This window comes from Rhamphochromis longiceps, linkage group LG3, assembly GCF_057381845.1.
Source record: "Rhamphochromis longiceps isolate RC_006_pf linkage group LG3, R_longiceps_female_GT1.1, whole genome shotgun sequence".
In the NCBI taxonomy this organism is placed as follows: Eukaryota; Metazoa; Chordata; class Actinopteri; order Cichliformes; family Cichlidae; genus Rhamphochromis; species Rhamphochromis longiceps.
Window position 1 is genome coordinate 19218003 of NC_140559.1, and position 22772 is coordinate 19240774.

At 40.8% G+C, this 22772-nt stretch overlaps 1 protein-coding gene across 4 annotated transcripts in view; it reads right to left on the reverse strand.

Moving 5' to 3' along the window:
• Nucleotides 1-5801: 5801 nt before the first annotated feature.
• Nucleotides 5802-22772, reverse strand: part of LOC146673294 (uncharacterized) — a 36213-nt gene continuing 19242 nt past the window's right edge. For 2 of the 4 annotated variants that reach the window (XM_085401837.1, XM_085401834.1), the window contains 2 exons: nt 12411-12513; nt 5802-10981 (listed from right to left, as the gene is read on the reverse strand). In XM_085401837.1, the coding sequence (XP_085257963.1) occupies nt 9995-10981; nt 12411-12428 (1005 nt within the window). In that variant the 5' untranslated portion in view covers nt 12429-12513 and the 3' untranslated portion in view covers nt 5802-9994. Of the gene's footprint in view, nt 10982-12410; nt 12514-19699; nt 20802-22772 lie in introns of all 4 variants that reach the window. The other 2 variants (XM_085401836.1, XM_085401833.1) reach the window with 2 other exon arrangements.

The window sequence follows — 22772 nt, forward strand, 5'->3', positions numbered from 1 at the left end:
CTTCCTCCCTGCAGCTGTCAGACTGTACAATCAGAACTGCTCCCAACAAACATAGATGTTTACATCAATGCTGTAACGGCAATAAGTTAGTTAACCAATTCACACTACAACCTGGTTTGCCTCTTAGCTGTAATTATTTTTATTTAATTTAATAACTATAGAGTAGGCTACTCTCTGTTTATAGTAACCATTGTCCTTAATGTAAATATGTAAGAAAAATTGTGTATGTTTCTGTTCCGTGTCCTGTGTACTGTTTGTTTGTATATTTGTCTTTTTGGCTGCTGTTACAACCAAATTTCCCCTTGTGGGATAATTAAAGGACTATTCTATTCTATTCTATTCTATTCTATTCTATTCTATTCTATCTTAGCTAGCTGGGTAGCTAGAGGACCTTAATTACGGATTATCTTGTGAATGTGAAAAAAGTAACACCCCTGCTTGTGTCAAAATTTGATTGATGACCCTAGCCTTGACCTTTTGACCCTACTGGAAGTACTCCGGAAGTGTCTAATCGATTCCATATGTGTGACTAATCGCATCCAGTGGGAATCGCGGAAACGCGAGGCAGCTGCTGAGTTTGGGCAGGCTGGGCTGATTATAGTTTATCATTTTAATGAATTATAGTTGATATAGAGGAGTCCGCGGGAAACAGCTTCATCACATCATCACTGGAGACGTTCTTACCATGGGAACATCGGACGTACAGCTCACCTGTGAGAAGCTGTGGTGGATTTTTTGTCGAGCTTGTCCAAGAAGTTTGTGCTTTGGTTTTGTGAAGTGCACTTGAGGCTGCAGCTGGAGTGCAACTTAACCCTGAAAAAAGACCGGGCTCCTCCACCAGCCTGAGAGGCTAGCTGCAAGGCCAGGCCGGGCTCCACCACCAGCCAGAGCAGCTAGCTGCCAGGCCAGGGCAGGCTCCACCACCACCAGCCAGAGAGGCTAGCTGCCAGGACACGCCAGGTTCCACCATCAATAGGTGAGGCCAGCTGTCAGAACATGTCAGCCATGAGCACCAGCCAGTGAGGATAATCGCCTAACCCTACCAAGCTCAACCACCAAACAAAGCTCAGAGGCAGGCTGGGCCACGCACCACCAACAGCCAGTGAGGCAAACTACCAGGACAGGCCCGGCTTAGGCAAGCCACAAGGGTGCTTCTCAACTAATAGGCCTTAACACCGAAAAGATGGAGCAAAGTCAACAAGGAGGAACTGGAGGACATAAAGAAATCCCCCATTGAAGCTTCTCGGATGAGAGGTGAAATGTCTTCAAGCAACTTAAAGAAGTCCAGACGCTTTTCTTTCCAAGCTATTTGGAGGACATAAAGAAATCCCTAAACTTTATGTCAGAAGAACAACATTTTAAAACAACAAAAACTGATACTTAATTTAATGGAGGACATTAAAGAACTAAGAAGGCAGACTGAGGAAAAAGACAAGAAGATTGCTATGCTGGAAGGAAGGGTGTCAGATCTGGAACAATATTCAAGAGTAAATGATGTGATACTGACTGGACTAATTAATTAAAATGTGAAATAAATAAATAATCATAAATATTTATGTAATTAATTATTTCCAATTTTAATTTATTATTGCCATATTTAATTAATTATTTAATGGTGTATTTAACTAATTCATTATGGCAGTCCTGCCGTTCCATAATATTGTGGTGGGGCTTGTTTATTTGTTTTGTTTATTTATTTGTTTGTTTGTTTTGTCTTTGTTTTACTTTTCCTTTATATGTTGTTTGTTTAATTTAAGGTTAAAAGAAAATAAAATCAATGAGAGGTAAAATTTGAGGGGTAGTGACTAATAAGTGTATACTTCTGCCTACTCCTTTTCAAACAAAAGAATGGAACTATATTTGTAATGATTGTGAATGCACATGTTTGAAATAAAAATGAATTGAACTGAACTGAACTGAAAAAAGGAGGGGTTGTTCCTGGGGGGATGATTCTGATCAGAGAGGGAGGGGTTCCTGGGGCATGGAGCATTCGGAGGGGTGACGCAGCAGATTTCTGTTGAGTCAGTCTGTCAAAAAGACAGAGCAGCAGTTAGTTTTTCCACAGACAAACTCATAGTTTGATTTCTGTTAAAATGTTTCAGTATTATGACAATGATCTTGATATCCTTTTTTTCGGTAAAGAGCTATTTCTTTTTTCAATAGAAATAGCTTTATTTCAATAGCTTTATTTTGCTTTCTTATATTAACCTTATTACAGACGCAATAAAATAAAACCTTTAAGATTATCCGACTAGTAACGGATTGTATTAATATAACGCTTTGTGGAGGCAAGCTACATCCTTGTATGTGTTAAAACAATAATATCCCTTAGTGAAAAGAGCACCGCGCACATATTCAGAACACTGTCCTACTTGAACAATTAAAACACCCTGATGAGGTATTTTGGTTTTGTGCAGACACTCCTTCCCAGACCAAAGTAAAGAGTTTTTCTTCATTTTTGAGCTACTTTTACAACAGGGTTTCTCAATAGAAAGAAAAACAGAAACCCTAAAAGAAAATGACATCAAGATGTCAGACGACCGTCGGTTCATCCCAGTCAATTACCTCCGAGTGCTCAGGATGCTTCAACTTCCTCCATAGGATACCATAAGCACATAAGAAAAAATCCCCAGAAAAATTATTATTTTTCAAGACACACAGAGAGAGAGAGAATCAAGCAAACTTTTCCACAACACGTTATACCACTCCGGGTCAGGAGGGGCGATATAGCACAGACCACTCAGACGACTACGCCAGATGGAAGCATAACCGGAAGCGTCCCGAGGACTGTCCTTTTGATCCTGCTCCATGATAAGCCGTTAAATGTTTCCTCAAAATTGCTGTAATGTAACAACAAAGTTAGTTTTTTAAGAACAGACAGGGTTACAGTCCCAAAACATTCCTTACACATTCCCACAGTCACCTAATTAGCATCTGTGAGACAAATAAGCTTCAGGGACTGACTTTTTTTTTAGAACCGACCTTAAGAGGCCTTTGACACATGGATGCTGGCTTAATTTTTCCCCAAAGAGAAATTTGACCCCAATGAAAAAAAAAACCCTCGATACTGTGGTAACCACTTACCTCAACTTTGATGGATTTTTTTCACAGCTATTTATTTTGAAAAAAAGTGAACATGTTACAAGGACACAATGCACATTGCAGAGTACATGAATAGGATGTAGGAATTCCTCCTCTCTGTACTTACACTCCTCCCTAACAATTGCCAAGTCATCATTTCTATATTGTGTGTCCCACTCTTCAAGTTTCATTGGAGTATACTCAAGTGCACAAGATGTAAAAACAATGTATTAGTTTTTTAAGTCATTCACCAAGTCCCTGTCAAGATGCTATTCATTTAAGAGACTAATAATTTTTTGAATTTAAATTGTGCCAAATTCAACGCAGTAACATTAAAAATAAAAAAATATCAGAACCCATTTTTGTTGGACACAAGAACAACTCAAGCATCTTTTTCATTTGTGAATTTACTAATTTGTTTTTTAACTGCAGTTTTCACAAACTGCAGATGATGAAATCCTCTGTATTGTAGAAAATATCTTTAAACTATCGCTCTTCCTACTTACTCAGTTTCTGAGCTACTTCTTTACTATGTGAATAAACAATTTGAACAAGAAAGGATTTAAAGACACATCTGAATTGAAGCAAAGGCAAAAAAATTGTAATGAAATTTATGTGACCATTCTTCTGAAATCCGGCAGAGAGTGAAAGTCCAAGAGCTGCTGCAATCCCCTGCATTAATGATCTTTCTGTTTCTCTCCTTCTGCGTGTGTGTGTGTGTGCGCGCGCTCTCACAGAGGGGAGGTCACGGCAGGAGTTCCCTGAGTATGAACCATAAAGTCAGTTTGGACTGAGGAGCATTTGGTAAACTACATTTAGTGTATACAAAATTACTTTTTTATCCAAAGCATGCACAAGACGGTGGAAAAAAGATGTATGTCTCTAAGGAAGCTCTTAAGACTAGCTGGAAAGTCTATCAGAGAGCAGTAAAGGCTGCCAAGCACTCCTATTTTTCCCAAAGTATTGCTGCCAGCTCGCATAACCCTCGTGGTCTATATAACACTATAAATTCTGTACTTAATCCGGAAGGCTATATTCTTTTGTACTCTTCTGCAGTTATGTGCAATAAGTTTCTTACTTATTTTGTGGACAAGGTTGCTAGTTTGAGACATCCGACTCTATCTATTGCCGACCCAGCCATGCATGGTTCTTGCTCAAGTTTGTTCTCTGCCTTTCTACTAATTGTTTTATCTGATTTAGAGAAACTTGTGTTGAATGCTAAACCGTGTGGCTCTCCAAATGACGTTGTTCCTCCCCGTTTTCTTAAAAAGGTATTTCCTATCATCGGACCACACATTCTGAACATTATTAATACTAATCTTTTGTCTGGTCAAGTAATTTAAGCATGCAGTCATACATCATTTACTTAAGAAACCGGGCTTAGACAGTTCAGTCATATCAAATTTGTTGAAGCCCCATGTCCCCACTCGTTCCCTTCGGTCAGCTGAGCAGTTGCTGCTTTCGGTGCCAAAGTCACGGCTGAAACTTAGAGGAGATCGAGCGTTCTCTGTTGCAGCACCGATGCTTTGGAACAACCTTCCTCTCCATGTTAGACAGGCTACATCAGTGCCAGTTTTTTTAAAAACTGGCACTGATGTAAAAACCTATTTTTATTCTCTGGCTTTTAACTCTGTGGGTAACTGATATATATATATATATTTTATTGCTATGTTTATCGCTATGTCTGTTTTTTATTACTATGTGCATATTAGTATTGTACAACACTTTGGTCCACCATGTGTGTTTTTTAAAGTGCTACATAAATAAATAATGATGATGATGATGATGATGATGATGACAAGAGTCCAAATCTCTGTATCACAATGATTTCAATAAAGCCTTATTATTTTATGGGGGAAATATCACAAATTACCGTAGTTCATTAATAGGGAACAGAAAAGGAGGATCACATCAGCAATGGGAGACAGAAGTCTTGACACGTGTTTATAACTTAAAACACAAAAAAACCCAGTTACACCTGGTAAGATTTATGGTATAAAGCAGACTTTCACAGTCTGCATCTTTACAGGGGGTTTTCTGCTTTTGTTCACTCCTGGTGTGATTAACAAACAACAACCACAAACACAGAGCCCGCTAACTATTAGCCGTTTTCTCCCCTAAACAGTCAGTTGACTGAGAGAAATGCAATCCATTATTCTGAACGCTGAAGGAGATGTGCTCCATAGTCAAACTTATATTTCCTTCTTGTTATATTTATTATCATCACAGTACCGTATAAAACCGTGCGCTCACTTCTTAATTACCTGGAAGCACCTTAAAGACAACCAGCCCCTCTCAACAGCTGGGACAAATCATCTGGCAAACAGATAAGCATAGGAGACCAAACACTGAGGAACAAATCCTCATTACATCCTATGATAACAGCATTTTCACCATTTCAGCCAATTCCTTTCGCACAATTTGTCTCTTCTGCTCTGGCAACTTGTAGGGCCATGAACGCACTTTCACACCAGGCTGGGTTTCAAATTGGTGCTGCATGAGAGTCTTGCAGACACGCAGGGGGGACAACACATCTGCAAATGGCTCTTGCAATGCATGACCTTTTTGTCCTTGAAGATCATTTCAGAGTTTTTAATGAGCTGCAGGAACCGTGTTCACTGTGAGTGGAGAACAGCCAAGTCTCCTCCTCTGATAAAGCTCCACATGTACCACTGAAAACAGTTAAATTAGTTTGAATCTGAAATCATGGCTCAAACTACTTGTTGTGAGATCATTTCTTTATTTTTCACACCAAACTGTTTAATAAGACAAACTATACACCGAGTTCATCAAATATAAGTAACACTTTAATATTATCAGGATTTCATTATAAAAACTTCAAATCAACAAGAAAACAGCTGCAGAACATGTGGATCAAAATGAATTCATTAAAAACAACACGTGGACTTCAAAAACACAGTAAATATACTAAAGTGAAAGGAGGAGTCAAAAATAGAGCTTTAATAGAATTTGAATTAACTAAGAGTAGTCACCTGTGATCTTTAAAATGGTCCTGATGTGTGCTGCTGTTTTTAACTTTTAACAGTTCTTTGCTGCCACTGTGAATAAGGTGTTTTTTTCACTAATTAAACAAAGGTTACACAGCCTCACTGCTCCATCTTCTGGTACAAACTGGTATTACATGGAAATACAGCCCCAAACCAATTTAGCTTTTGTGGACATGAAGTCACAGCAGGTGTTGTTTCAAAGATGGTGGACAGATTTAGTTCATTTTAGAAGTTTTAATTGCAACTGCTGTGTAATTATTTGCAGTTTTTGGAGAAAAGGATTTAAGAGAAGATTTTACCACAGCAAAAGTTTAAATATGAATGAAGGATTGAAATTTAACTGAGGTGAAACATAAAATGAATACATACAAAAAGAAGTTAATTTGGAAAAAATAAGAATGTTCAAATAAAAGAAATTGACATACATATCCATATCTGCAATTTTGATACAGTATCAGTTTGGTAAACAAGACATACCTATAACTTTAATAATACAGTAAGTACAACTACAAAACACTACTGTGTCCTAAGGGAACAAAGATTAAACTGTAATAGGGATAAAATTTTAGAGAATTAAAATCCCTCAAAGGAAAAACCATAAACTCGATATACATATCTATACATGCAGGTAGGGCTGGGCTATATCATACCATTCACGGTAATACTGGTGTAATGTTGGGCAACAATAAGAAAATGAAATATCGTAATAGAATATGGGTAAAATGCGCATGCGCAGTGTCTTTGTTTACATACACACATGGCGGCGACGCAGAATGAGAAGAGTGAAAGCGGATCGTTGAATGAAACGGATGAACTAGAATTGGTTTGTAAAAATGCTGCAACTTCAGTGGTGTGGAACTGGTTTAGCTTTCGTCCCTCAGATACACAACAAAATACTATTTTTGGTAGAGCATGCTAGCGGGCCATCATTATTACAGTGTTTTTTGGAAAATACGGCACACTTAAAATCAATCCTTTGATTTTTCTGAAAATCGACAGTGCCCCTTATAATCCTGTGTGCCTTATGTATGAATTCTGGTTGTGTTTACTGACCTCGAAACGATTTTATGTACACGGCGCTCGAAAATCTGTCAAATGTTTCAGTACGACTCTGCTAAGCTACGAAGCCGCACCGCTTGATGGATTGTCGGAGCATTACGGCTATCGTAGGCAGGAGCCTCGCGGAGTGATACGTACTGTGCTTCAACATACCGTATTTTCACAACCATAAGGCGCACTTAAAAGTCTTAGATTTTCTTCAAAAAGTACGGCGCGCCCTATAGCGCAGTGCGCCCTGTGTGTTGTAAGGAGGACGTAGTAGAGAACACCATGAGAACGCTAAAGGGTGAAGTGCGTGCGTTGACTTCATCGCACATACCTGTATAAAAGAACAGGTATGTGCGTTATGCAGGACATCGTTGTTTTAACAACCCTGAAAATGGCAAAGAGACACGCTTATGAAGCACAGTTTAAACTGAAGACCATCAGCTATGCGGAGGAACATGGAAATCGAGCAGCGGCGAGAGAATTTAAGATTAACGAATCGATGGTTCGCAAATGGAGGAAGCTAGAAAACAAGCTCCGGCAGGTCAAGAAAACGCAGCTGAGTTTCCGCGGACATAAGGCAAGGTGGCCCGAGTTGGAGGAAAGACTCGAGCGGTGGATCATCGAGCAAAGAACGAGCGGGAGAAGCGTTTCGACGGTCATCATTCGGCTAAAAGCAGTTTCACTAGCTGAAGAGATGAACATTGAACATTTCCAAGGAGGTCCGTCTTGGTGCTTTCGTTTTATGAAACGGTGCCATTTTTCCATCCGGACCAGGACTACGGTAGCGCAGCAACTTCCAGCGCATTATAAGGAAAAGCTGGCCATCTTCTGCTCCTACTGCAGCAAACACATCGGCGACAAAAACATCCAGCCCAGCCACATCACAAACATGGACGAGGTCCCGCTCACTTTTGACATCCCAGTGAGTCACACTGTGGAGAAGAAGGGGACCAGCACGGTAGCGATACACACAACGGGGTATGAAAAGTCTTCTTTCACTGTTGTGCTTGGCTGCCATGCTAATGGACAGAAACTGCCGCCTATGGTGATTTTTAAGCGAAAGACTTTGCCTAAAGAGAAGTTTCCAGCAGGAATCATCATTAAGGCAAATGAAAAGGGCTGGATGGATGAGGAAATGATGAAAGAGTGGCTGAGGGAGGTGTATGTAAGGAGACCAGGTGGTTTTTTCCACGCATCACCATCGCTCTTAATCTGTGACTCTATGCGTGCCCATCTCACAGCCGATGTGAAAAAACTAATGAAACAAATGAACTGTGAGCTTGCTGTCATTCTGGGAGGCCTGACAAAGGAACTCCAACCGCTGGACATCGGTGTGAACCGCCCGTTCAAAGTAAGGCTGCGAGCGGCCTGGGAGCGATGGATGACCGATGGAGACCACAGTTTCACCAAGAGTGGAAGGCAGCACCGGGCGAGTTACGCCACAATTTGCCAATGGATTGTAGATGCTTGGGCTAACATGTCTGCTGGCACTGTTGTTCGAGCTTTTGCAAAAGCCGGCATCATTTCCGAGGAGCCGCACGGCACGGAAAGTGACTCTGACAGTGACGAAAGTGAACTTGGCATGTTTGATGGAGATTTAGCGCAGCTGTTCAATTCAGACACAGAGGATGAGGACTTCGATGGGTTTGATTGATGATAAAAATGTGAGTACCAAACTTTGTTTTGCTCCTGCTTAATTTTTAAATACGCACATTTGTATGCTTGTGTGTTGTTGATGATGGCGATTACCGGTAATAGAAATGTGAGTAAAGTACCGAACTCAGGATTGCTCCCGCTTTATTTTTAAATACGCATACGGTACTTGTATGCGCCCTATAATCCAGTGCGCCTTATGTGTGTGTTAAATACAGTAATGGCACACATAACTGAGACTGCGCCTTTTAGTACAGTGCGTCTTATGGTCGTGAAAATACGGTAATATTACCGTATTGTGTGTGTGAATAACCTCTTTTTAAGTTTTGTGGATATTATACATGGTTATGCTGAGGATATGTCAGCCAGTTTCCACTTGAAATGCCTTTTGGTTAAACTGTCAGCAAGGAATTTGTGTTTGCACTGTTAATTTTTATATAATTTTAATGCAGATAAAAAAAACAGCTGCTTGTTTAAGTGAAAATACATTGATGGGGTTTTTACAATACCACTATTCATTCACTCTCACATTCATACACTGGTGGAGGCAGCTACGGTTGTAGCCACAGCTGCCCTGGGGCAGACTGACAGAAGCGAGGCTGCCATATCGCGCCATCGGCCCCTCTGGCCAACACCAGTAGGCAAGTAGGGTAAAGTGTCTTGCCCAAGGACACAACGACCAGGACAGAGAGCCCAGGGATCGAACCGGCGACCTTCCGGTTACAGATGCGATTCCCAACCCCCTGAGCCACGGTCGTCCCACTAATCACAGATGTGCTTCATCACCACACTGTGGAAGAATTTGTGTATTTTAATGTACTTGGTGTGTGGAAGCCTCTCCCACATTCTTTGTAATTGTTCATTTTGTCTCCAGTGTGTCTACATTGATGTGGTTTTAGGTCCCATAATTGATTGGACGGTTTTCCACAAAGCTTACAAAGAAACTCTTTCCCACCACCACAGTGACGACAGGGTTGAGAACTGGATCCATCTGTGTTGCTCTGCTTCTAATCAATATATTATAACACTGAGCTTACCGGGCGAAAATGACTCTTCATGTTTCCAAACAGTTCATTCAGTATAACAGTTCATTCTGTATAACTCCATAAGTTTACTGATCAGACTTGTTCCAAACAATCAGGTTAAAATAACAAGATAAAAAAAAAAATCCATACCTCACAGTAACTGCACTTGTAGAGTTACTTTCAGGAGTGGATCTGTTGGTGTTTGTTCAGCTGATGTGGAGCTTTAAACGTCTTCTCACACAGGTCACATTTATAAGGTCTCTCCTCAGTGTGGGTAAACATGTGTTGTTGTAACTGTGCATCTGTTGCAAACAGTTTCCCACACTGATCACAGAAGTAAACATCATTTCCAGTGTGAATTCGTAGGTGAATATTTCGGTACCGTTTGTCGCTGAAACTTTTGCCACAAAAGTCACAGCTGTACGCCTTAATTCCAGAGTGGGTAACTAGATGCCTCTGTAAGTTGCTATTTCGAGCAAAAGACTTTCCACACAACTTACAGCTGTAAGGTTTAACTCCACTGTGGATGAGTTGGTGTATTTTTAAGTCTCCAGCCTTGGTAAAAGACTTTCCACACAAGTCACAGCTGTAAGGTTTAAATCCACTATGGATTAAGTGGTGTGTTTTTAAGCTTCCAGCCTGGGTAAAATAATTTCCACACAAGTCGCAGCTGTAAGGTTTAACTCCACTGTGGAGGAGTTGGTGTCTTTTTAAGCTTCCAGCCTGGGTAAAAGACTTTCTACACAAGTCACAGCTGTAAGGTTTAACTCCACTGTGGATGAGTTGATGTTTTTTTAAGTCTCCAGCCTGGGTAAAATACTTTCCACACAAATCACAGCTGTAAGGTTTAACTCCACTGTGGATGAGTTGGTGATTTTTTAAGTGTCCAGCCTGGGTAAAAGACTTTCCACACAAGTCACAGCTGTAAGGTTTAAATCCATTGTGGATGAATTGGTGTGCTTTTAAGCTTCCAGCCTGGGTAAAAGACTTTCCACACAAGTCGCAGCTGTAAGGTTTAACTCCACTGTGGATGAGTTGATGTTTTTTAAAGTTTCCAGCCCGGGTAAAAGACTTTCCACACTCATCACAGCTGTAGGTTTTCTCTCCCTTTCTTCTGTGAGGTTTGTCGGCCTCCCGAGAGCGCTGACTTCTTGCTCCATGTTGGTCCTGCAGTGACAGAGATACAAACAGAGGCAGTGAGTGAAATGCAGTCGTGGAACAAACTGAAACTCCCTCCGTTGGTGGAATCAAACATGTCAACAAAGACATTGATGGTGTGTTACCATCACCTTCTGGTCATAGTATCACATTACAATGATGTGCTTCAATGAGAGTTGTAATGAAAATGACATTATTGAAGAAATACTGATCAGTGGAGAAAATCTTTCACTTCATAAATAATTGTGAGTTGAACTGATGATATTGTTGTTTATATATATTTATTATTTATATGTGCTGATAAAATATGACCTTTGTATGTTCTTTTAACTTCTGCGGTTTTTGGTTGAGAATGTAGATTCAGTATAGAGATTGAAAATATGACGTAAAACCACAAAGGATTGTGGGTATGAGTGGCAAGCGGTACTAGCGCAGTCTTTCACATGAAAACAGTCACACAGCAATAAAAAGAAACACAAAAAATGGCAAGAAGCTGTTGTATTATTAACTGCAATAGCCGATCACATGACAGCCACGGGAATCCGACGAGTAAAGAGATCGGTTTTTATCAGATTACATCATGGAAGAGAAATTGTTTAAGCCATGTTTCCGAAGAAACAAAGAGCTGACGGATGGCCTTGATTGCAGACCAAGTATAACGTTTCAGAACACTCCAGCTCACATGTTAGTCTGCTCCAAGCATTTCCACAAAGGTAAGTCTTCTGTTGTAGTTATTACGTAATTTATAATAACATAATTGTTGATGTAGGTTACAAATAAGTCTTATATTGATTTGAATTGAATTTGTTGCGCTCTGCTGCTTTGTTCACTGTGGCTTTGCGGGCTAACGTTTGTTGTGTTTTGTAGGAAAACCAGCTTACAAAATGCAGGAATGTACAAATCACCAAAGTAAACTGGACTTGGGCTTGTTGCAGGGATCTGAAGTTACTAAACATTTTGTGAGTGTATGCACTCACACTTAGGACTATATAATAATAAATATGTGCGTGATGAAAGTTGGGCAGCACAGTAACATCCTTATTCCACTCTGTATGCTTGTATGGGTCTAACCCTTTCATTCAGATATTTTCCTTGTACTTTTTTTTTATGCCTTTTCGTCAACTCTGTCTTTGTACAGACCTGCCGTGTTCACCATCGTTTTGTACATAACTGTTTTTGAGGCTAATAAAATGCAAGTTGGGATTAAAAGCACAAAATTTATGATTACAGGTGCTGGAAATGCTAGTGCTTGATGCGGTGTATTGATTTTATTGCCACTCGTACCCACAATGAAATGCGCAAAAGTCACATGGTCTGTCAATCTCTATATATGGATGAGCCCAGGATGGAAATATAAAGCTGGTGTTAAAGGGTTTTTAAAAACCAACCAGCTGTGCACACAGTTTCGATAACAATGTAACTGTGATATTTTTCTCACCTTTTGTGTTGAAGTCATTGTTTCCTCTGTAGTGGCTGAGCTGAGTCCAAATGGCTGAAATTGTTCCTCTGCTGCTCCACCAGACTCTTCTGCTGTTACTCAGCTGGGGCACAAAAAAGTATATATATTTATTGTATTCCAGATAAAAAAGAAGCAGAGCAAATAAACATTACTACACTCCTTAGTGACAACAATACCTATGAAACTTCAAGGTGAAAGCCCAGAAGCAGCTATAAAAAGAAAGTCATTGTAGGCAATTGATGACTTTTTCTTGATGACTTTTTCCTTTTCAGGTGCTTGTAGGCCCTACAAGCACCTGAAAGGATAAAAGCCACTGACTGTCCTGTATGTCACCGCCTTTACCCAGGGGATGCTACACCCTGTATATACGGACTTCCATAGTTCCACAAAGGAGTCCCGCTCAGACTCATTGGTAGCAGTATAAACTCAGCCACCTACAACATTTCCAAGCACCTCATAAAACATTTCAAAAATCTCTTTGCTAATGTGGAATTCAAAAATGACTTTACAAATGCAGAATTTATTCTACAATTCATTATTTAAGCACAGAATTCTGTTTTTGAAGTGTGTGGCTATTGTATTCCTCCATATAGGGGGAGCAAAAATCAGATAGGAAGTGGCACACATCATGAGGGGGTACCTGTTAACAACAAACAGTGTGGTTGGCTAAGTTAACTCGCAAACAGGAGTTAGCTGTGCCTGACTACGATAGAGACTTCTTTCTTTTTTAATGTTAATGAAACAACAAGCTAGCTGTAGAAACTTAATTCGAAATAAGAAGTTCTGCTATCAGCAATAAAGATATAGAGACTGACTGGACTGATAATGGGGACAAATGTTTGACTGACTTTACACTGATATGCAAGATTGCAACTTCTCCACCCACACAAGGAAAAGGGTGGATGTATGCATGTTTTTCAGGAGCAGGAAGATGACAGCAACATCCTAGGGTCGCATGAGCTTGTGGGCCATGCAGACTTAATCTTGTAGTTGTTCATTTCTGTCTGTATTTACCAGCGGTATGTTATTCACGGGGCGATCGTGGCTCAAGAGTTGGGAGTTCGTCTTGTAATCGGAAGGTTGCCGGTTCGAGCCCTGGCTTGGACAGTCTCGGTCGTTGTGTCCTTGGGCAAGACACTTCACCCGTTGCCTACTGGTGGTGGTCAGAGGGCCCGGTGGCGCCACTGTCCGGCAGCCTCGCCTCTGTCAGTGCGCCCCAGGGTGGCTGTGGCTACAATGTAGCTTGCCATCACCAGTGTGTGAATGTGTGTGTGAATGGGTGGATGACTGGATATGTAAAGCGTTTTGGGGTCCTTAGGGACTAGTAAGGCGCTATATAAATACAGGCCATTTACCATTCATGATGTGGTGGCAGATTTCTTTTCTTATGTATTAATCAATTTTCACATTAGTAATAGTGCTATTATTTCCTCACTTTAGTGTTCACCAGTTGTATTCATGCATGTAGAATGCTATCACAAGTGGACCCCTTGTTATTGCACCTTCACGGTGGACCCATTGTAGACTGGAAGATCTCCAGACATCCTGCTTTAAGTGAGGTTATGGGTGGTCATAACCTTTCTAAGAGATGGAGAAGGTCAAGGATGAGCTGGACTGAAAAACCCATCTCCATAGAGACTGTGTCAGCTCCCAAAAAGACAAAAAACAAACTAAAAACCAGCAATAAACAACTTAAACATAAACAATTACAAAGAAAGAACAATACAGTATCCACATCTGAACCAAAGAGTAAAACAGTGAAAAGTGGATTATTAAATATTAGGTCTCTCTCCTCCAAGTCTCTGTTAGTACATGACTTAATAATTGATCAACAAATCGATTTACTCTGCCTTACAGAAACCTGGTTGCAGCAGGATGATTATGTTAGTTTAAATGAATCAACACCCCCGAGTCATTCTAACTACCAGAAATCTCAAAGCACAGGCCGAGGGGGCGGTGTGGCAGCAATTTTTCACACCAGCCTATTAATTAATGAAAGACCAAGACAGACTTTTAATTCATTTGAAAGCCTGATGCTTAACATTGTCCACCCCAGCTGTGAAACTCAGAAACCGGTCTTACTTGTTATCTATCATCTATCGTCCACCTGGGCCTTACACAGAGTTTCTGTCTGATTTTTCAGACTTTTTATCTGATTTAATCCTCATCTCAGATAAAATAGTTATTGTGGGTGATTTTAACATCCATGTAGATGCTAAAAAGGACAGCCTCAACATTTAATCTGTTATTAGACTCAATTGGCTTCACTCAAAATGTAAAAGAACCCACCCACCACTTTAATCACACTCTAGATCTTGTTTTAACATATGGCATAGAAACTGAACATTTAACAGTGTTTCCTGAAAACCCTCTCCTGTCTGATCATGTCATTCTGTAATATACTTACATATCTACATTATTGCTAATATATATTGTATATTGTATATTGTAATATATATTGTAATATATCTATATCACTAAAGCACTTCTGGATGGATGCAAACTGCATTTCGTTGCCCTGTACCTGTGCATGTGCAATGACAATAAAGTTGAATTCTATTCTATTCTATTCTATTCTATCATTTCCTGGTAACATTTACATTTACAATAATTGATTACACAGCAGTGGAGAGTAGACTTTATCACAGTAGATGTATTTCTGAAAGCGCTGTAACAAAGTTTAAGAATATAATCCACCCACTGTTATCATCTTCAATGCCCTGTACCAACACAGAGCAGAGCAGCTATCTGAACGCTACTCCAACAGAGGTCGATTATCTTGTTAATAATTTCACCTACTCACTACGTACGACTCTGGATACTGTAGCTCCTGTGAAAACTAAGGTCTCAAATCAGAAGTACCTGACTCCGTGGTATAATTCTCAAACACGTACCCTAAAGCAGATGACTTGTAATCTGGAGAGGAAATGGCGTGTCACAAATTTAGAGGATCATCATTTAGCCTGGAGAAATAGTTTGCTGCTTTATAAGAAAGCCCTCCGCAAAGCCAGAACATCTTACTATTCATCACTGATTGAAGAAAATAAGAACAACCCCAGGTTTCTCTTCAGCACTGTAGCCAGGCTGACAAAAAGTCAGAGCTCTTTTGAGCCAACCATCCCTTTAACGTTAACTAGTAATGACTTCATGAACTTCTTCACAAATAAAATTTTTATCATTAGAGAAAAAATTACCAGTAATCATCGCACAGATGTAATATTATCTACAGCTACTCTTAGTACCATTGATGTTAAGTTAGACTCTTTTTCTCTAATTGATCTTTCTGAGTTAACTTCAATAATTACTTCCTCCAAACCTTCAATGTGTCTTTTAGACCCCATTCCTACAAAACTGCTCAAAGAAGTCCTGCCATTAATTAATTCTTCGATCTTAAATATGATCAACCTATCTCTAGTAATCGGCTATGTACCACAGGCTTTCAAGGTGTCTGTAGTTAAACCTTTACTCAAAAAGCCATCTCTAGACCCAGCAGTCTTAGCTAATTATAGGCCAATCTCCAACCTTCCTTTCATATCAAAAATCCTTGAAAGAGTAGTTGTCAAACAGCTAACAGACTCACTATCTATTAACAGACCTCTCTGCATTGAATCATATCTGTTATTAACCTCTGTCTCTCTTCCACAGCATGTCTTTTATCCTGTCTTCCTTCTCTCACCCGAACCAGTCGCAGCAGATGGCCGCCCCTCCCTGAACCTGGTTCTGCTGGAGGTTTCTTCCTGTTAAAAGGGAGTTTTTCCTTCCCAACGTCGCCAAAGTGCTTGCTCATAGGGGGTCATATGATTGTTGGTTTTTTCTCTGTATCTATGAAGCGCCTTGAGGCGACTTTAGTTGTGATTTGGCGCTATATAAGTAAAATTGAATTGAATTGAAGGTATAGGTATGCATGATGTGCTGTGGAATATTCGAGAGTATCTGTGATGGTGTATATAAGCTGTAAGGGTGGTGGCCATTATTTAGAGATGATCCCTGTTTGGCTGGAATGTGTCACATTGTAATATGCTTATTAAACGTACTTCAATCAAGCTCACAAGGTGTGGTGCAGGTTGTTCTTAAAATTTCCATAACAATTTGGCATTGGCACGCAGCTAACTGACTTAGCGTGACTACGCTAAGTCACATGGTCTGTCAATCTCTATAGGCTGCGGCTGTAGATCAGAAGAAAAGGAAACGATTTGTAAGTGTGTGTTTTGTTAGGATGACTTTGTTAACCCCCGTTTAAAGTATAAAAATGATACCACAGCAAGAAAGCAAACATTTCATGTCATCTTAAATCTCACAAGAATGAGATTAAGTTGCTGTACCCTTGGGAATATTTAGATGTGACACAATTAAAATTACCACTACAAACAATATTAGGAGATAAAAAAATATATATTTGGAACAGAAAAACAATCTAAACGAGTGGACTAAAACTCCTTTAAAGATATGGTATGATGAATGCGAAAGCTTCAAATCAGTAGGCAACATGAAACAACTCAGATGGGTCACATATGATAGGGAATTTATCCCTGCACAAATAGATGGACGTTATACAAATTGGTTAACAAGGGGGATTGGACCATTTTGGTCAATGTCAGGAAAAGAAGGATTACATAGTTTTGCTATGTCACATTTGTCTCTTAGCAAAAATATGTAATTTGCATAGTTTCGCTAAGAGACACCTATGGTTTGGAAAACTAAGTTTTTTTTTCCAATATCTCCAGGTCAGCTCCTATTTTAACAGTAACATAAAAACTACAGAAGAACATAGTAGAGGCCTAGTCCCTCTTATAATAGAGGCTTATAAAGGTAAAGCTAAAGGTAAAGGTGATGATGAGATGATGATGAGATAGCCATTATTTGTCAGTTGCAGGTCTTTTGCCCACAACCGAGATGACAGACCTTGCCAACCGTACATACAATACAAACATCACATTGGGGAGACAGGTCAGGCCAGGTAGCTAGAGGTAAGATTTGTCATGAATCGCTGTGTGGCAGGCAAGCAGGAGTGGTGGACCCAAAAGCGCAGCTTTATTGCTGGGAAAAACCTCGTACAAACTAAACTCACCAAAAGAAAACCAAAAGTCAGAACAGAGGAACCAAGGACTGAAACACTGGAAAGAAACACTAAACTGGAGCAGAAGACCAAACACTAGGAACATAGAAGCAGAACACACAGCTAGTTGAGGGTACGACGCGACACTAACACAGAGAAACACAGGGCTTAAATACACAGATGGCAGTAATCAAGGGATGAGAGACAGGAGGGGAACACACCTGGGAGAAATCACAGCTGACGAGGCAGGGGAAACGTAAATTGAGCACACTCACATATGACACAGACCTTCACAATAAAACAGGAAACTCAGACACATGGAACCAGACAAGACACTGAACTAAACAGACAGATTCACAAACAGATGGGGAGACACCATAGACAGACAGAGACACAGACTCAAAGGCAGACCAAATATAACACATAGAACTCAAAAAATAATAATCATCATCATAAACTAGAAAATGATAACCAAAAGCGCTGGGTCACTGACCCAGGGCCATGACAAGATTAAAAATAAATTGATAGCTAAACTTATAAAATATTTAAATATGTAAGAAAAATTGAAAAGAAATCAGATGAAAACTACTAGTTCGGGTTATTGGAATTGGAATTCACATGGAGGGAATTCACATGGAAAAATTTTATTAGTTTTTTTTTATAACCCCCAAAATAAAATACAAACAAAAAGGTCAACCGAGAGATGGATCCTGCTGGAGAAACTGTGGGGAAACTATGGCAGATCACCTTCATATATATTGGAAATGTGGATTTATAATTTGGAAAAACTATAAAACTTTCAATGAAAATAAAGTCTAAAAAAAGCCAGATAAACAGCGTGGAGGACAGGCCAAGCACCCCACTCTATGGCTGTATCCCAATTCAGGGTTGTAGCCTGAAGGCCACCAATGGGCCCTTCACTTTCCCGGATTTGAAGGATGGGTCAGGTGTATCATTCGCAGCCCAGTATATCCCAGAATTCATAGAGCAGCAGTGGCTTTGGCTAATTTTTTCACAAAAAAAACCAAACAAGCAGATGGCTGAAGCGTGGTTGCCGAAAAGTAAACTTTTAAAACTAAGTATTGAATGTTATACCACTTATTTATGTGCAAATGTTAAATAACAAAGAAGATTAAAACATTACTGTTGGCCACACGCTGGCAAAGGTATGTGACATTAGTGATGTTTGTACTTTGTGCGTTAACTTGGTTTTAAAGCTTTGACTTTAAAATATACGCCGTTCAATAGTCGACCTTAATATTAGAGTGAATGTGATGATTTTATGGATAATTAAAGTCAGATATATATCCACAAACACATTAAGCTGAAAGTCAGTGAATGCTGCTCGGTTTGCAGTCCTGAATATCACGGCACAAGCAGGATTCACTGCACTGTTAATGTTAGCTATGTTATATTGCTGCCTCTGTTCGGTGGTGTCGAGCCAAACAAACTTCAACGTATGTTTGAACGAGCTGACGGTTCACTTGTTAAGCTGAAAGAAAGATGCTTTCAGCTTAACAGTGGTCACGCATGTGTCCACTGTACCATCTGGGAGCTCTTCTTGTTTAGCACTCTGTGGTGGAAAATTTCTTTTCTCATGTAATAATCACATATTTAACCATATCACATTAGTTATAGTAATATCGCTTTCTCAGAGCACTCCTGTAACTAGTTCACATACATGTGGAATGTTAACACAGTGAGGCCATTGTAATGGGAGAAGTTAAACAGATAGTGAGACTCCTTTGTAGGGATGGGTATCGTTTAGGTTTTATCCGATACCGGTGCCAAATCGGTACTTTTGAAACGGTGCCGGTGCTCAAATGGTGCTCAAACCGGTGCTTAAAGAATGGAGAACACAAAATTGGTCCAAAAACCTCTCATCTTCAGCTGGTTTTTGTAAAAAGATAACAATGTTAGCCTTTTCTGCAGCTATGGGGCATATATGGTATCACTCTTGGCTAGAAGGAGTGCTTAACCAATGAAAAAACACAAACTTTGTCCAAAAACCCCTCATGTTTAGCAGTTTCCCTCTTTTTCTTTGGTCATTTTAGCCTTTTTGGCCAGGGTGAAGGGAGTATCTGCCATCAAACAAGAAGACAGCCGCATGTAGCTATGATGATGTTTGCTAGTTCACCTTACCTGCATTAATGTAATAATGTGGTTAGCCTACTCAACGTAAATTACACTCGAACAACATTAAGCTACTCACGCAGAGAAGAACGGCTGCTGCTGCATCATCATCCTCATCATTTCTGCTACACTGGCAGGGCTAGGGGCCAGGACTCTCCTCTTCATGTTTTTGGGGATGTTGCTAACTCCGGGTCCGATAACAGGCACCACACCCGCAGTAGATGCGCTCGGTGTGAGGTCTCGCAGCAAGCTATCAAATACAGCGCATTTCTTGGCTTTTAAAAAAAAAAACGCTATGCGTCGCCAGGTGTTTCATCGGATTCTTGGTGTTACCTCCTTTGACAGTATCACAGTATCAGCTTAAAGCACTTGTTGCAGGCTGCTGAGTTTTGCATATTTTGCTTCGAAGTACAGCCAGACTTTTGACCGCTTCGCCTTGGACATTTTTAATCTGTAGCTCTGCTCTAAAAGAACGTACGTACCTGGACCCGCCTACTATCCTCGGAAACGTAAAATGATTGGCTAGAAGTGTATCACAGCTCAGGAAAAAAAAGCACTGAAATAAAGCACCGAAATGTGCTTTATTTCACCGGTACCCATCCCTACTCCTTTGGCTTATCAGGGATGTAAATCCTTAGGTGATGGCCACTCAGAAAACAAGGTCATAATTCTCTCTGTGAGGGAGGAAGTATAGCCCCCTGTGAGAGAAGCCAACATGTGTGTTTGTGGAATGTTCTTTGTCTGTGTGTCTTTATATAAGATGTAAGGTTACTTGTAACGCGTTACTGTAATCCGATTACTTTTTTCAAGTAACGAGTAAAGTAAGGGAATACTATTGCAAAAACGGTAATTAGATTTTTTTAAAAAAATTTTTTGCCTGTCCCGTTTGGCTCTTTTGCCATCAGAATTGTTGTCTAAAGGCAAAGAAAGATGCCCAACGGATTTACTTTACCAAATTGACCATCCCAGCCTTGCCATAATGGTCCATTTGATTCACTTTTTATTGTTTATTTTATTTTCACTTACTGAATACGGGACAGACTTAACTGGGGGAAAGAAGGGGAGAAAGAAAGAGGGAAAGAGAAACAGCTAAGAAGAGGGACGGGGGAGAAGGGCAAAAGACAAAAACCAACAGAACGGGCAGAAAAAAAAATGCATATATCGATCACCTGGATCACCTGCTGAGAAAGAAAAAAAAACAAGCAGAAGAGAACAAGAGTAATAGAATAAACAACATCACAATGATATATGGGAATATGACAGTAAATACTAAATATTAAACATTATTGTGCAGCACATAAGATCAACAGCACACAGTGTGCTTTGAGGTAGGAGCCAAAAAGGGTGTAGTTTGTGGGTGTGATCACCCGTGTGTACACCTGTGAGCATGGACGCGCTTGTTTTTTTTTTTTAAAAGGTTCCTTCATGTAATGATCTGCTAGAGGGTGTGGGGGGGCCACAGCCCCGTCCTCCAGGGCATGAAGCAGGTATGGAGGAGATCAAAACTCCAGACATCCAGAGGCCCCCAGAACACAAGAGACCAAGGAAGACCAACAGAGGGGCAGCTGCGCCACTGTCCCAGAAAGAGCTGAGGAGAGTCCCAGATGAGGGCTCACTCAGCAGCCGGGGAGCAGAAGCCAGGGGGAGTTGCAGTGACGTGCCCGTGAGCTCCGCCGGCAGCCAGCTGTGCCTGAGTGACCGAGCCCCAGGCCGAGAGGCCGGGGGCACCCCACCTCCGAAGTGGCCCGAGCGAGCCCCAGGCTCCAGGCCCCGATAAGCGGCCGCCAAGGAGTGAGCCGGTGTGTACCTGGACGCCCATCCCCGGACACAAAGAACCACCAGCGCACCGATGTCTGAGGGAGTCCGCCACTGGCAGGGGAAGTGGTGGTAGGGGGAGATAGGCCTCCAAACCTTGGAGGGCCTGAGATGTCCCCAGAGAGGTGGCGCCTGATACCCAACCTGACATATAGACACAGACATACAGGCACACACATATACAAACATCCATTCCCACCCTCATGCTCTCATATGCACTTAACGGTAATTAGATTACCGTTACTTTCCCGTAGGAACGCTGCGTTACTTTTTTACCAATGAGATGTGGCCATGCAGTCACATGACCAGTTTGAAACTGTGGTGGGCAGAGCGGCCCAAGCGTTTCAAAGTAGCGGACACACGGAAAGAAGAAACATGAAAACATGGCGGAGTCTACGCTAGAGCTGAAGAGGATGAACACCCTTGGCCTCACATACAAAGAATGTTTCACTTAAAAGCAGTACAAAAGAACAGATATGTCTTCAGTGCTGGTGTCTTCAGTGAGAGCCAAAACGAACCTTTTCTTTTTTCAGCGTGAAACAACTCAACTCGTGTAACCTGAGGAAACAGTAAGTTTTCTCTAAATATCTTTTTAGCTGTGGTTAGCTGGATGTCAGTCTTATGTTACAGCAGCGGTGTTGAGCTCGAGCTGCGAGTCATATTTTCGGCGCTACGTTGTAGTGAGATAAGTTTGTGGGCGTTTTGTGCAGCTTCGGCTGTCCTTTTTGCTGGTTAGCCTATAAGCTAACAGCTTGCCTGGTTAATGACGCTAGAGTTCCACGCACATGCAAACAGCTCGTCTCTACTGCTTTAACTGTTAAAACAGAAGGCGATACTGCGGCTGACAGGGTTTATTATGTGAAACAGCAGCTTGTTTAGTTTAAACAGTCTGCATTAAGCTGGGCAAACACTGTGCGATTTATTTTCAGTCACGTTATTCAGCTCCTGCTCAATCTGTACAATTAAATCTCAGGGGTTAGAAGTTCATAGGTCACGATGCAGGGTCTCACACTACACGGCCTGATGTTCTGATGCAACCTGAGTGCTCAAACTGTGCGTCCATAACTGAAGGTTATCATACAAAATCTGTCTCTCGCTCTCCCTCTTTGTGTCTTTCACTCACTTACACAGACACCACCACCGTCAACTTTGCTAAATTACTAATGTAAAACATTGACCAGGCAGCTGTAATTGAGCAGCAATGTCCATCCAACTCTTTTCATGGTTGTTGAAGTCGTGATAATTTTGTGAGGCCACATTGAAAGGCCTCGGATACGGAAGCGTAGAGTTACCACCCAGGCAAAAGAAAAATAGAGCTATATCACGTTATAACATGA